Source organism: Macaca mulatta, chromosome 7 (assembly GCF_049350105.2).
Source record: "Macaca mulatta isolate MMU2019108-1 chromosome 7, T2T-MMU8v2.0, whole genome shotgun sequence".
Lineage (NCBI taxonomy): Eukaryota > Metazoa > Chordata > Mammalia > Primates > Cercopithecidae > Macaca > Macaca mulatta.
In genome coordinates, this window is record NC_133412.1 from 10,982,199 (window position 1) to 10,998,348 (window position 16,150).

Genomic DNA, 16,150 nt, shown 5'->3' on the forward strand with positions numbered 1-16,150 from the left:
TTTAGTGATTAAAAAGAATGAAAGCGTGTCTTTTGTAGTAATGTGGATGGCTTGGAGGCCATTATCTTAAATGAGACAACTCAGAAACAGAAAGTCAAATACCACATGTTCTCACTTAGTGGGAGCTGAATAATGTGTCCACGTGGACATAGAGTGTAGAATAATAGACACTGGAGATTCAGAAGGGTTGGATGGAGCTGAGGGATGAGAAATTACTTAATGAGGACAATGCACCTTATTCGAGGGATATGGCAGACTCTCTGACGGTTACCTCTAAACCCAGCCTTCTTCTCTGCCTACAGCCTTGAGTTTTCCAATTGCCTTTTGACAAGCAGTGCGGATGTTAAAAGAGACCCACAGATCAGCTAGGTATCTACAAGAAAAGCGACTAAATATTGACAGAGATGGTGGATCCCATAGGAGGCTGGGATCAAGCAGGAGAAGCACCTTGTTGCGTTAATTGGGGGCAGAGAGGGTATGAGTGAATATGAAAAGCTGAGTCAGGATCTTCCGTGCTCCCACAAATACCTTCCTTGACTTGTGTGCCTAGGGGAAACCTTTAATGAGATGTTTTTCATTGCACTTATCACTCTGAACTTGAAGAAAGAATCTCAGTTGAGATAAAGAGCAAATATCTGCCTCTTAGAAGAGGGGTGGCCAAAGAAAAATATGTTCAGCTGAAACTGCATTCTCACACGAAGGCAAGAAGATGAAAATCCTCTTCCTTCTCCCACCAGGAAACCACAGTTACTCAAGAGTTTGTTCCTGATGCTCTTGCTCCTCACAGTCCCTGTGGCTGTGCTTTTCCTTGGCTAGATACGATATGACCCTCACCTTTTCCCACTGAAGGCGTCTCGAAAACCTATGAAGCTCATTTAAACCAAAACACTAAGGAGTGAGCAGCTGGTAGTTCTGATAAAAGTTGACATTTGACCCTGAAAAATCAATAGGAAAGAAATCAGAAAGCATTGCCAACTTCAAGCCTCAAGTTTGAATTGCATTTGGCTGCTTATAATGGAGAATTGGCTATAGTGGCTTAAACAAATGAGAATTTAATCTCACACAGAAAAGAAGTCCAAAGATAGCTCAGCTAGGGCCAATATTGTTCCTCGTTAGAAAGCCTCATTCCTTTGTCTTTATTTATTTATTTATTTATTTTTCGAGACCGAGTCTTGCTCTGTGGCCCAGGCTAGAGTGCAATGGCACAATCTCGGTGCTCGCTGCAACCTCTGCCTCCCGGGCTCAAGTGACTCTCCTGCCTCAGCCTCCTGAGTAGCTGAGATTACAGGTGCCCACCACCTTGCCCAGCTAATTTTTGTATTTTTTTTTTTTTAGTAGAGACAGGGTTTCACCACATTGGCCGGGCTGGTCTCGAACTCCTGACCTCAAGTAATCCACCCGCCTCGGCCTCTCAAAGTGCTGGGATTACAGGTGTGAGCCACCGTGCCCAGCCTCATTCCTTTGTCTTTATATCCTCAACATTGCCTTCCATCTTTGAAGTTACTTTATGATATCATAAGCCAATTAGAGTTCCATCCATCATATTCTCATTCCAGACAGGAAGTAGGAAATCAACAGGAGAAAGGCAAAAGGCACCTTCAGCTATCTGATCCCTTCCTAGAGATTTATTTCCAGGAGGCCCATCCAACAACTTCTGCATTCATCGTATTGATCAGAACTTAGTTACATAGCTGTAGCTCAAGGGAAGCTGGGTAATGTGATGTTTAGCAGGGCACAGTGCCACCCTGAACAAAATGGGGTTTGTTACTCTGGAAGAAGAGGAGAATGAGTGTTGGGCAGCAATGCCAGCTATAATAAAGGAGAGGCTGCTTGAATCTGAAAACAAGAGAGATTAGATAAGAATGTCCCTGAGACTGGAACCAAGGGCAGTAAGGAATTCAGGAGATAAGAGAAGGATCCCAAAGTGATCTTGGCCTCATGAGTCTTTATATTTCTTAGCCTGGTGCTCCTCACGAATGGGTAGGAGGTACAGGCTACCCACAATTCAGTCTGATGTCCTAGAGCTTAGGGAACTGGCTTTTGGTAGCTGTTACCCTACATGGGGCAAGAGGCATCAGGTTTTTCAGACCATTTTGAGACGCAAATTTTTTTACCTTAAGAAAGACAATAGTTTAACTTGTGTCACTCTGATATTGCGATATAATAAATATGTATTTGCTCTTCATCCCTGCTTCCTGGCACAGAGCTCCTAAAACTCATGGAATTTCCTGAGGGAAAGGGGTAAAAGGAGCATCTTCTGTTATTCATAATAAGCCCCTTTCGACCATACCTGAGTTTATTCTAATGAGGTGACTCTTGGAGAATGGAGACTGGCTGCTAGATGTACCAGCTCTGCAGTTAGAGGGTGGGGACTCTGAGCCCCACCACCATTTACCCTCCCCTAACCTCTGGGGAGGGGAGAGGGGCTGCATATTGAGTTTAATAACCAGTGGCCAGTGGTTTCACCAATCATGCCTAGATCATGGAGCCACCACAGAACAAAACCCTAAGCTATGGGGTTTGGAGGCGTCCATGTTGCTGAACACACGAAGGTTTTGGGAAGGTGGTGTGTCTGGAGAAGGCCTGAAAGCTCCCTGCCTCTTCCCCTATGCCTTGCCCTATGCATTTCTTTCATTCAGCTATTCCTTGGTTGTGTCCTTTATAATAAACTGGTAATAGTAAATCCAGTATTTTACTGAGTTCTGTGAGCTGCTCTAGCAAATTATTGAACCCAGTGAAGGGGTTGGTTGTAGCCAGTTGGTCAGAAGTACAGGTCACAACCTGGGACTTGAGACCGGCATCTGAAGTGAGGGGCAGGCTTGTGGGTCTGAGCCCTTAACCTGTGGGGCCTGCACTAACTCCAGGTAGTTAGTGTCATATTTGAAGTGCAGGTCATTCAGTCAGTGTCTGAAGAGTTGAAGAATTGTTTTATGTGAGAAAACCCCCACGTTTGATGTCAGAAGTGCTGAGCAGAGAAACAGTGGGGTTTTGTTTGTTTGTTTGTTTCAGTTAGTTTCATGTCTCTGTAGACATTTGAAAATGGCAACTTACCCAGCCCTTGGAAGTATAATTTAATTTGAATATGTAAGCTACTTCACTGCAAGACAGCTTACAGAAAGGACTGAATTCCTGAAACTGCAGTTCAGCCTTCTTGGTGCTACTGCAAAATTTCTTAACTAGTCTATTTTTTTTTTTATGAATAATGCTTATTTATAGGGAATCTTCAAACCATTTTAGAGGGCATAGATAAGGATAATTGATCTCTGCTTATACACTTCAAATCACAGTGAAAAACATACTATCTTACAAAATTTCATTGATAAAACTGGCTTTAAAGGAAAAGGGGTGGGACGTGAACTGTTGAGAGTGCTCAGAATTTCAGAGGTTTGACGATGACAAATGTCAAGGACAAGGTTAGATGTCATAGCGACCAAGACTTGCCTACCTTTGCTAGCCTTATATATGAAGGGAAGCATCTCCCAAAACTTAGAGCTTAACCTACTAATCAGTTTAAAGAAAAAACATAACCTACTTTTGACCATTTTGAAATGTTGATATCTGACATCAGTTTGCTAAGGTAATTCTTGAATCCTTTGGCAGATGGAAATAATTATCGTAGATCCTTCAAGAAATCTACTGTCATTATGTGCCTATATCTAAATGTTTAAGGAATATATTGCTATTTAGTCTCCCTGATTATTGTTTTCATATGAGAATGCAGTATGATCTGGATAAATGCTTGTCGACAGTGTTGGTATAATTTTTAGGGTGTGAATACTTTAATCCCTACTGATTTTCAAATGCCTATTCATGTACTTTTGGACCCAGATCTAACTGGCTGAAAAGCCCTGATGCTGATTCTGACCAGCTCTTCCGCATGGTGGCAGAAGTCTTCATCCTGTGGTGTAAATCTCACGTAAGAACACATTTGGGCCCTGGGTTTAGAATGGCTGTGAAAGCTGCAGACCTTGGAAAACCGTTGATGATAAAAAGTCAAACGCTGTAAAATATTCGAAGAGATGTATTCTGAGCCATGTGTGAGGACCATGACCCATGACCCTGCCTCAGGAGGTCCTGAGAACATGCGCCCAAGGTGGTTGGGTTACAGCTTGACTTTATACACTTCAGCGGGACAGAAGTTACTGACAGAGGTGTAAATCAATAAATGTAAAGTATACCTTGGTTCAGCCCGGAAAGGCAGGACATCTTAACAGGGGTAGGTAGTGGGCGTCCGGGTCATAGGTGGATTCAAAGATTTTCTGATTGACAATTGTCAGTCAGAAAGAGTTATTATCTAAAAACCTGGAATCAATAGAAACAGTATCTGAGTTAAGACAAAAGATTGTGGAGACCAACATTCTTATTATGTAGATGAAGTCTCCTGCGTGGCCACCCATAGAGACAACAGCTGACAAATGTTTCATATTCAGACATTTCCAAGGTGCTAGACTCTCATTTAATCCCTTGAAGATCAGGAAAAGACCTGGAAAGGGAAGGGTATTCTTTATAGAATGTGAATTTTCCCCACAGGAGAGACAGCTATGCAGAGCGTTTTCAAAATATGTCAAATAAATATATTTTGGGGTAAAATATTTTTATTTCCTTCAGGGCCTGCTCTCTGTCTTGTGATGCTATACTAGAGTCAGGTTGGAATTTGGTGTCTTATTGCTACCAAGAGTATTCTGTCAGTCTTAAGATCTCTATTTTAATGTTAATGCTGGTCATATGCCTAAACTCTAAAAGGGAGAGGGTATAGTGAGACATGCCTGACCCCCTCTTCCCATCACGGATGAATTAGTTTTTCAGGTGTCTTTGGAATCACCTTGGCTGAGAGGAGGGGTCTATTCAATTACATGGGGAGCTTAGAATCTTATTTTTGGTTTACAGAACTTTCTTGTAATGTTTGCTTTTTCAATTCTTTCCCACTTAGAACTTCAAGAGGGAAGAGCAAAATTTTGTGATTCAGAATGAAATTAATAATTTGGCATTTTTAACTGGAGACAGCAAAAGCAAGATGTCAAAAGTAAGTCCTTAGAAATCAATTCCAAAAACTCTTCAACCTTAACCTCAGCCATGACTTGGATCTATTTCATATTTTCTGGGGATTAACACTGTACTGCATTTAGGTCAAACTATATAACCAACGGTCTCTGCTGCTGTTTCTTTGAGAACGAGCCAGAAGAAACTGCTCTCAAATAAGCGTGGTCATCACATTTTATGAATAAATAGCTGCTTGTATGTCAAAAAGCTTAAGTTTCACGACTTGCCTAAGGCATTTGAGAGGTCTCCAAAACAAAAGCTGCTGTTAGTGGTTTTAAAATAGAACTACTTCCTGTGTAGTGAGGATACAGAAATACACATGCCTAGAGCCACCTTTTGATAGCTAGGAAAAAATTACCTTGCTTTGTAGATTTTGACAGCACGTACTCTTACATCATGCTTGTTTTCCTCCTATCTGTAATATTCAATACCTGTTGTATTTCAGCTGTGTTGATCTCTTAATGCCTTCTGTTTCTTTTTCATGACAGTTGTACTCAGAAAGCCAAACATTTGTCCATTTCCTTAAGGAAATGTTTGAGAAAGGGCATATCAGACCTCTGTCTGAAGAAGGAGTAACCTAGAGAGAGAGCATAGCAGGAATACAAGCGGCACAACTTAGCCTCCCAGCTCCTCTTACGTCAGCTCTGCACACGGAGGCTTCTTTATTTTGATTTAAGAGACTTCTCAGACATACTCCAAGTGTACATTCAAAATCAAAGCCTACTTAAATGTGATGTTTCTTACCCTTGACTCCGTATCCCCGAGAAATGTGCCTCAATGAGGGTTGATTTTATATGTCAAGTATGAGTGACATGTAATACCTGAGATGTGCATCTCTCTCATTGCTGGTACAGTGCTGCCCTTGAGGAACATCAAGGTGGAGTGTGCATGGGGACCCTCAGAAGTAAAAGTCAGCTCTGGAAAGATGAGAATCATGGGTTTGTAACAAAGCCCTTGGGCATCTTTCCAAATAACCATTTGGGATGGAGGTCTCATATATAAGCTGCAGACAAGGGGCTGGTATGACACCGAAAACGAAAACTTTAGCACCTGGAGCTCCAGCAAGCATAGCTAACTCTGGTCAGTTGCAATCATTCTGAGCTTTCTGTTGCCTTTATTTATGTTGGCACATTTCTTCCAACATGCAGAAGTTGACTGATAGAGTTTATAGTATACTCTATACACTTTTAGTATGCATTACTTGATAAAGTTTGACAGACAAAATTACATACACACAAAATAGAGCAATCATCTTCATGAGGAATCTTTGCTGCAGAGGGATCCTTTGTACTTTAGTTTTATTTGATTTTCCAAAATTCATTTTGCATTTGTCTTTTGGTAAACACATCTACTGTCATATGATGTAGATGAGGTTGGGGTTTTTTCACATCCACCTTCCTGGGACAGCTAGCTTATCTTAAGTTGCCTCTGCAGGTCGTCTTACAGGTATCACAGCCTCTTCTTTGACTCACCTACCTACAGAAAGTCAATAAATCCCAGACAGATTCCATACTATCTTTTTTTTTTTTTTTAATTTTTTGAGATGGAGTCTCACTCTGTTGCCCAACTGGAGTGCAGTGGCATGATCTCAGCTCTCTGTGACCTCCGCCTCCCAGGTTCAAGCAATTCTCCTGCCTCAGCCTCCCAAATAGTTGGAGCTACAGGCACATGTCACCACACCCGGCTAATTTTTGTATTTTTAGTAGAGATGTGGAGTTTCGCCATGTTGGCCAGGCTGGTCTCGAACTCCTGACCTCAAGTGATCCACCTGCCTCGTCCTCCCAGAGTGCTGGGATTACAGGCATGAGCCACAGCTCCTGGCCCGATCTTCAAATTGGGGTAGATTCAATGGCTCAAGACTGAACCAGATTGTCAGGGAACGATCCCAAAGGAATGGAAATGACTCTGATACCAGGACTTGGATCCTGGATGAGCAGAAATGGCAAAGACATCTCAAACCTCTGGTAATGAATGAATGCTGAAGGTCCTTGGGTTTACATTTGGAAAAAGATGAGGTAACAGAAAATGGCATTTTAAAACCCACCTACTAACAAACTAACCTGACATTTTGTTCATTCACATCACCGAATGAGGAAAAGGAGGTGTTTGTTTCTTGACAAAGGATGGTCATTTTCAGAAGGTGGGCCTCTTCCTTGCTGGTCCGGTTAGTCTGTAGAGGCAAAGTCTTTTGTTTCATTTCTATTGTTATCATATGCCAATTATTTCTGAGCCAGATGGGATAGGGTCAAAATTACAATGTAATGAATGGAAGAGAGGACACTCCCTAGATGTTGAATACTATTTGCCATGGTCCTCAGGGTAACAAGTGTTCATGTTGTTCCTGTTGCCTGAGTTGGACACAGTGTAGTGGTAAATACACCAGAACGTGAAAGGAAGCTAAGTCTTCCGCCGGCCCAGCTGTTGGCTGGAGCTACACCTTGCATCATTCACTTAACTCCTCTGGGTCCCAGTTTTCCAATCTGCAGAATGGGGTTGAGCTCACTACCTGACTTCTCCCAGCTCTACTAAGATGTTCTGATTTAAAGTCAGTTTCAACAGTATCTCTAGGATAGAATAATATTTGAGAAATGTAGTGCATTATTTCAGACAGAGAGATACCATGCCTCCAATAAGCAGTAACTCATAGCCATTTCTGGTATTTTTTGGATGTGGAAGTACATACTGAGGGGTTAGGGGAGGAATATTCTTCCTCATCAGTTGACTCCCTATTGCATCTGCCTTCCCGCAATTAGATGTTCTCTCTACTACCTGATCTGAACAGTGACCTGTATTTGCTTTTATCTCCACTCTTAACTGAATTCTGGTGGTGTGAAAATGAAGTTAGCCTCAGTGTATATGGCAGGCTTTGTGGAGCTATGTGTATGTGAACGCCCTATGCCACACACACCACATATGCCATTGTGAATGGAAAGGCAGTGGAGAAAATATACAGTGAGCCTCGCTGTAACTACTTGATGAGTCGAAGGTCAGTTCAAAGATAACGTTATTTTTCTGGGGCAGTCAAAGCAGATTTTGCTTGTGAGAGCTCATTGTATATTTTGTGTATATAACACCAGTTTGCGAATGTATGTTAAGCTAAATGTAACTAAGCTGAGCAGGTGTTTTTTGTTTGGTTTTGAAACTTCTTTTGTTTCTGGAAAAATGACAGCAGCTTCCTCGGAAAGGAATGGTAAGTTAGAATGTATTCAGCCCAAGAAATGCCAATTCCTTGACCAAGGTTATAAACAATAAAATAAAAAAAAGTGTCGTGATGCAGGAAATATTAGAGTGCCTCATAGTTCAGAGCCACTCCACTCTGTGAAGCATGATTTCAGTGGATCGAAAAAGGACAGGAAATACTTTAGAAGCTATCTTTGAGTTTTTCAAGGGCATTCACACTTACATGTGTGAGTGAATTTTCTTGCTCATTCTCCCACTTTCATTCCCTCCCCTACCACTTTTCTCTTTTTTTTTTTTTTTTTGAGATGGAGTCTCGCTCTGTCGCCCAGGCTGGAGTGCAGTGGCGCCATCTCGGCTCACTGCAAGCTCCGCCTCCCGGGTTCACGCCATTCTCCTGCCTCAGCCTCCCGAGTAGCTGGGACTACAGGCGCCCGCCACCTCGCCCGGCTAATTTTTTGTATTTTTAGTAGTGACGGGGTTTCACCGTGTTAGCCAGGATGGTCTCAATCTCCTGACCTCATGATCTGCCCACCTCAGCCTCCCAAAGTGCTGGGATTACAGGCGTGAGCCACCGCACCCGGCCTTCCCTTTTGTTTTTATTCCCTTTGTTCTTGCACTTCTGCTGTGTACTCACAGGCACGTGTGCGTACTCTGTCTCTCTCTCATAAACGTGCACACGGGAACACACACTCATCCTCTTCCTCTCCCCTCCCCCCCCCGTTTCAGCCTTCCCCTTTTCTCCCCCCTTCCCCTCCCTTCTCTCCACCTCTGCTTCTTTCCACCATTTCTTCCTTCCCTCCTGCCCTCCTCTCACTCTATCTCTTGCTTCTCATTCTCAGACTGACTGACAGAAAGTCTTCTTCTCCTCTGTCTAATGTTGGGTTGACTTGTCATTGCTTCAGTTACCTTCTCAGTGGGACAAGAGCTTCCCATAGCCCGGGCTTGCCTTTGTTCAGAATTCTGCCTGACACCAGCTCTCCCTGTGCCATCCCCTTGTGATGTGTCCCCAAAGTCACTTACCCCACAAAAGCCTGTGTCTGTCTTTTAAGTTCTACACACAAAATCAACTGTCTGATTATAAGCTAACTACTGGTGATAGTTTATGATGTAAGCGTGGGGAGATGAAACAATTTTGAAGGTATAGGAATCTGTAAATTCCTATTAAGAAAATAAAACATGGGCCGGTGTGGTGACTCATACCTGTAATCCCAGTACTTTAGGAAGCTAAGGAGGGAGGATCACTTGAGGCCAAGAGTTCAGTAAGAGCCTGGGCAACATAGTGAAACCCTGTCTCTTAAGAAAAAAAAAAAGGAAGAAAGTGAAAGAAAATAAAATGTTTCTACCACCAATTTTTAAAAAGCATTTCATTAGAAAATTGCAGTGAGTTAACTAATCTTAGCAATATGTGACAGAACAAATAAAATTAGAATCTGTAGCCCCAACCAAAGGTATGTTTAAAGGTTGTAGCACAAGAAGGGAAATGCTGCATCTTTTAGGTTTTTTGGTGATCATGAATTACTTTGGCTATTCCTGGAGTACTTTCTGTTAATAAATCTTCCTTTTTCTTTTTTTTTTTTTTTTTTTTTTTTTTTAAAGACACGGTGTCCCTCTGTTGCCCAGTCTGGAGTGCAGTGGTGTGATCGTAGCTCACTACAACCTCGCACTCTTGAGCTCAAGTGATCCTCCTGCCTCAGCATCCCTAGTAGCTGGGACTATAGCACCCACCACCACACCCAGCTGAAATTTTTTTTTTTTTTTTTGGTAAAGACAGTGGCTATGTTGCCCAGGCTGGTCTCAAATTCCTAGCTTCAAGTGATCTTCCCACCTCGGCCTCCCAAAGTTCTGGGATTACAGGCATGAGCTAGTGTGTCTGGCCTACACTACCTTCTTTTAACATAAGCACAGGCATTGCCCCTTAGCTCAGTTCTCCCCTCTCTGTAGCCACAGATGTGCTGGAGTTGCTAATGTGGTGGGTAGAAGGAAGAAAGAAAATTGGGCCCTTTGGTTACGTGACCGATTGTCTATAGCCCACCCAGCTGAAAGGAGGGAGGTAGAAGGGCAGAGACTTCAGATTTGGCCACCTACAAGAACACTCTAGATCTAAAGACCAGCCTGGGTCGGGTCTGAGTGCCACACACTCTGGAGGGCTGCTTCTGGGTTGACCTTACCTGAGAAGTAGATTGCTTGGTCTGGATGTAAGTCCTTTGACCAAATTAACCTCCATCTTAACCTCCCACTCGCTCTTCATGCCATGCTCAACTGGCTTCCAGAACATTGAGTTTCTGTTGTGTTGGCTGAGAAGTGGGGGCTGAGAAGCTGTAACTAACATATAGTGCCTTATGCCTTAGAGCTCTGCTTTTACTGACTGACTCTTCTCCTTGTTTCTTCTCTTTTGTCTTTCCACACAGGCCATGCAAGTAAAGGTACAGGTCAAATGCATGACGTGTCTTTTCTGTCCTAGTATTAGAGATGCCAGGCTCTGGCCCCCTCTGCACTGTGATCACCATGGGGGTGGTACAGAATGGATTTTCCCGCCTGGAGGTCCCCCAGGCCTGCTCCAGGGAAGACAACTGCCTGTCAAAGAGTGAATGTAGGCCCTACCCACCCTTGGAATGGGGCAGCCTGGGAAGCCAGCCAAGCCTCACCCTAACCGAGGTCTCCTTGCTATCTCTGCTCCCTTCTCCAGCTGCCCTCTCGGCAGCCACCACACTAACAGAGACAGGGATGACTGACAGGGCTTGAGAACCCACCACTCCTCATGGTGCTACCCAGGGTCAGAGTCCTGTTTTTTTATTAGTGGTCTCAGCCCTCTCACACTGTACATGTCCTGCCTCCTGCATAAGGCTCCCATGATTCAAAGAGAGTCTTCCAAAGACTACCCTGAGAGAATTTCCCAGTTACAGTTTCAGGTTATAACTGAACATTTTCTCTTCCTCTTCATTAATGTGTGTCAGCTGCCATTCTCCCAAACCCTCCGCTCCACACTATGCAGTGAAGAAGTGGAGATGCACGGGAACCAGGGCACATGCAGCTCTGAGGAAGGGAAGATGAAGCCCAGGCGAGATAGACTTGCATCTGCGTAGCTCAGAGGCTTACTTGCTGTGTGATCTTGGAAAACTTGCTTAACTTCCCTGAGCAATCCCAGTCTCATTTACAAAACTGGTTAATATTTCAGGGGTTTGGGGAGGATCATAGATGTTTTATGTAGCAGGCACATTGGAGTCATATTGCATATGCAGCATTTATGGTTAGAAGAACATGAGATCGGCCCAATCAAATAGAGAGTGAGCAGGAAATAATTTAGATTGTGTAATCAAATCCACATAGTCACACTTTTGAGCATATTTGTTCGATTGCATACTGTGTATTACCATTTATATTTTACATGTATATATACGTGAGACCACATAGTTTATCTACACGTAACAAGGTTCTGTGTTTTATGGATGATTTGAAACATTTTCAAGGGTAATGTAGACTATAAATGAGTTTTTCCCTGAGTCGCAACCTTTAGAATTTGAAACCTGGTGGTAGAATGGTGAGGAGCTCCGCGAGCACTCAGCCAGCGATCGTCGGCACACGCACAGTCTGGGCGAGGCAGCTTTTCCTTCCTGCCGTTTTCTGGAACACCAGGAGCCTCCTTCTCTTAACCCCATTTCTTTCCCTCCGTTTATATTTCTTACTGCCCCTCCCACTGCTGTCCAGGGGCTGACTGGTGTTTTGGAGCACTGGACACAAGGTACCCCTGCAACCAACAGAATTTTCTGGCAATGTTTGGCCAGACTGGGGTTCTGCTGGCCAGGGATTTTGCTGTGGTTTTGGTGATACTGTGATGCAATCACCTGAAAGTGCAGCCACCACAAGTGCTGAAAGAATTGACACTCTTCTTGAGAGCGTCCATTAATAATTTTGAAACTCTTTTGCCCTTTGGAAAGCAATTTAAAGTGATTAGTCCCAACACAGTGTTAATTCTGACCCTACTCTTCTCTTCCAAAAGCCTTTTCCCATAAAATGAATTCTGCCCAAGCCTGGGAGGACCAGGTCTTGCATGCCAGTTCCAGGGGAGGCATCTGGCGTGCTCCCAGAGCCCTGTACCTGTATGCCATGATAAACCACAGTGCTGCCCCCTCATTGCTGCAAACACTCTATGGCACCTCATAGCACAAAACTTTGGTGAGCACCACTTCCTTCTTTCCTGGAGTCCCTGACTTGCTTCTGGCTACCCAGCCCTCCCCACTTCCCGCAGGTGCCCACTGAGGCCCAGTCCTGCAAGCACGTACCACATGAGTGGCTCTGCTTCTCTGGAACCTGGAATCATGAAAACTGAGTCACCGCAGAGCCTTGTCTCCTTGAATCCACCTGCACCCACCATGTGATTTCCCTGTGCTGGAGATGCTGAGGGTTCTCAGTGGGTTGCCTAGGGCTGCTATTGTGGCATAGCCCAGTGCATTGGATTCCTCTCTTTTTTTTTTTTTTTCAACGTTTTGTTGTTGTTGTTGTTGTTGAGACTGAGTCTGGCTCTGTTGCCCAGGCTGGAGTGCAATGGCGTGATCGCATCTCACTGCAACCTCTGCCTCCTGGGTTCAAGCGATTCTCCTGCCTCAGCCTCCCGAGTAGCTGGGATTACAGGCATGCACCACCACACCCACTAACTTTTGTATGTTTAGTAGAGATGGCGTTTTGCCATGTTACCCAGGCTGGTCTCAAACTCCTGACCTCAGTTGATCCACCCGCCTCGGCCTCCCAAAGTGCTGGAATTACAGGTGTGAGCCCCCGCACCTGGCCTGGATTCCTCTCTTAAACCCACAACTTCACTGAGTGAACTCTCTCTGAAAAGGATGAGAAGGCATAAGCCAAAGATGGGTACGAGCTTCCATGGATTGAGGAGTTCCTTTCTTTCCTGTGTGCAGTGTTTCTCCTGACTTTCCTTCAGCTGGATTCCAAAGAAGCCCTACTTTTAGATTTTCCTTTTCCTGTAAGAATTTGCATTGGCTCGTGGTGGGGAGGCTGTGTGAGGTGCTCCAAAACACCAGCTTCAGCTTTGGAAACACAGAGCAATTATTCTGTGCTGGATGCTCTTTCACATTTTTAGTGATTCCCCAGCATCAGAATTCTCAGAACTTTTCCGGGGCCATTTTTGTCAGTTACCAAATCATTCTTTTTGTAAACACCAGTTTACTTGTTCAGTCCAGAAGTGAGTGAGCAAAGACCATAGGCATCTGTGATGTGTGTGTAGTTATGTGGTTCTGTGTGCATGCGCAGAAGGAGAAGGCTCAGGGTTATGGCTGGTCTCTTATGGCTACCTAATTCGTCTTTGTTCAACACATTCTTTTCATTGTCCTTTGAAGTGTAGTAAGGCCCAGCCTATACTGACAGGGCCACAAGGAGGCAGGCTGCCTCTGACAGGAGGCCGTTCCTTTGGGAGAATCACTGAGCCCCTCTCTGTTTATTTCAACATCATCTCCTAGTCTGGAGGACAAGACCAGGAGCGGAAGAAGACAAAGCGGCGGGGAGACTTGTATTCCATCCAGACCTCCCTCATCGTGGCTGCACTCAAGAAAATGCTGCCCATTGGTTTGAATATGTGTACTCCAGGCGACCAGGAGCTGATCTCCCTCGCAAAATCGCGATACGGCCATGTAAGCTGCCTGTCTGCCTGGGCTGAATGTGTGATCCAGGTGGTGTCGTGATAGGCGTTAGTCCTCCTCCTCTGGGGGGGCGGGGAGCAGATGAGCAGAAACTAATGTGTATGGAGGCAACATGCCCTCATCTTTAAAACTGGTTTGGAAGTCAGTGTGTGCCCAATGGGACAAATCTCTGTAATGTTTTTCTTTCATTCTTCTAATAAAGATCCCAGCAAAACTGTGCCTTGACTCTCCACACATCCCCGTATGCTACTTGACAGTTCCATGGTGATCTCCAGGAATAAAATGTGACATCTCTTTCCACAGAGGGACACAGATGAAGAGGTCAGAGAACATCTGCGGAACAACTTGCACTTGCAGGAAAAGGTGATGACTCGGGACGGCAGCGAGAACTTACATGGGCTTTCCTTCCGGCTGGAATCTTCCGGCTTTTCACTTCCTTTACTCATGCTTCTTATATGTTCCAAAAACAGTTTTGGGGTATTTGTGTTTAATTGGTAGGACTAGCTCTCTCTTTTTATAATTATTGTTTTCAAAATTTACTGGTACATAAACCGCCCTTAATTTTGGGGTTGTTTTGCCCTTAATGTTTGTGCTTAGCTATTACAAAGAGGATGCAAAGAGGCGTCCAATGAAGCATCTATTCCAATTTCCCGTTATGTGAATGTCAGGCCACAGCAGCGGGGTGGGGATTAGGTCTCAGAATTTACTGACCGTAAGTCTTGTTAAACAGTGCAGTGGACACCTGGGGGAAGTTTTAGCACCTCCTGCTCTAAAGAGATTTTGAAACAAAATACTTTTGTGTCTAGTTGGTACAATAAAAAGATATAATTTTAATTTTAAAGGCTATTTGAGATGTTTTAAAGCCTGTGAATCTGAATTACTCTTTCCTCAAATACATTATGCCCTGAGATAGAGAACTAAGCCAACACAGAAAGTATTTCCTTTCTACCCCAAACACATAGGAATGGTGGATAAAATATACTAGGAAAAAAAAAAAAAAGGCCATAAAAAGAATTCTCAAGGGCCGGAAAAAAAAAAAATCTTAGGGGCTTGGTTTTTTAATAATTGTAAAGGAAGAGGAGTGTGGGACCTAATTACCCTAATTACCCACACTATGCGTAAATACAGAGCAAGAAACTTCCATAAAGTTAGCCTTGAACCAGTAAAACCCACAAATATTCCACAGAGAAACCCGTTAAACCACTTGGAGAGCCCCCATCTCCTAAAATATAAGCTGAGATGCCAATAGGTAAAATTCCTCCTGAAGACAAGCTCATATTCTTTTTAAATTACAAAGAGCACATCAGGAAATCTATTTAGAAAGTCAGCATATGAAACAAAGAGAAGAATTCAACCATAAGGAGCTATTGAAAGAGACATCAATGTAAATATAATTAAAACATTTAAAGAGATATAAAGGAAGTAATCGAACCCATAAAGCAATAATTGGATGCTATATTTTTAAAAAGGAGAAGGGGAGATGGGTTTGAAAAAAGACATTATGGTCATTGTAAAAGTAAAAAGTAATCGAAGTAATCGTTGAAATTAAAAACCTAATGGTTAAAAATAGGCTACACATAGCTGAAATAATAATTAATAAATTAGAAGAGTGCTTTAAGGAAATCATCCAAAATGCAACACAGAGAGATGACGAGATAGAAAATATGACAGAAGCATTAAGAGACGTAGGAGTTAGAATGAGAAGTTCCTATACAGTATCTAGAGTGTTCCAGAAGATAACTGAGAAAATAAAAGTGAAGCCATAATAGGAGGAGAGTCTTGACTCCTACGGAACCATGGTAGGACCAAAAGGCTTCTTCAGTATAAGAGGTACAGGAAATTCCTCATCTTAGGAGTATGCTTCAATTTTCAGTCTGATGACCCAGCTGTAAAATGGCAGCTGAACCTCTACAAGGATGTTCTGAAGAGTGAAGAACCTTTCAATCCAGAAAAGACAGTGGAGCGTGTGCAGAGAATTTCAGCGGCTGTCTTCCACCTGGAACAGGTAAGGAGCATCTGCCCTAAGGGATGGGGAAGCAGAAACACCCTGGACAGTACAAAGCTCCTCTCCACACTCAGCTCTTAGGTACAAGTGCCCTCATAAGACTGAGAAAACAAGGACCAAGGATCATCCCGGATCACCCCCACGTGCCGTCTCGATGCTCTGTGATAGCAGACCTCTCCATTATTTCCCCTGCCAGTGTTTTGTGCATTCTTGCCATTAGCTCAAATGCCCTATTTAAGTCCCCTACCGTTAGTTAAGCTGCTATTAGGCAATAAAT

The 16,150-nt window shown here is 43.6% G+C and overlaps 1 protein-coding gene across 1 annotated transcript in view; it reads left to right on the forward strand.

Annotated features, from left to right (window-relative positions):
• The window catches only part of RYR3 (ryanodine receptor 3), a 566,953-nt gene that overhangs the window by 496,223 nt on the left and 54,580 nt on the right, over positions 1–16,150 (forward strand). The window contains exons 68-72 of the mRNA XM_028850703.2: positions 3,829–3,916; positions 4,931–5,023; positions 13,689–13,859; positions 14,172–14,231; positions 15,742–15,873. Of these exons, the coding sequence (XP_028706536.2) occupies positions 3,829–3,916; positions 4,931–5,023; positions 13,689–13,859; positions 14,172–14,231; positions 15,742–15,873 (544 nt within the window). The remainder of the gene's footprint in view (positions 1–3,828; positions 3,917–4,930; positions 5,024–13,688; positions 13,860–14,171; positions 14,232–15,741; positions 15,874–16,150) is intronic.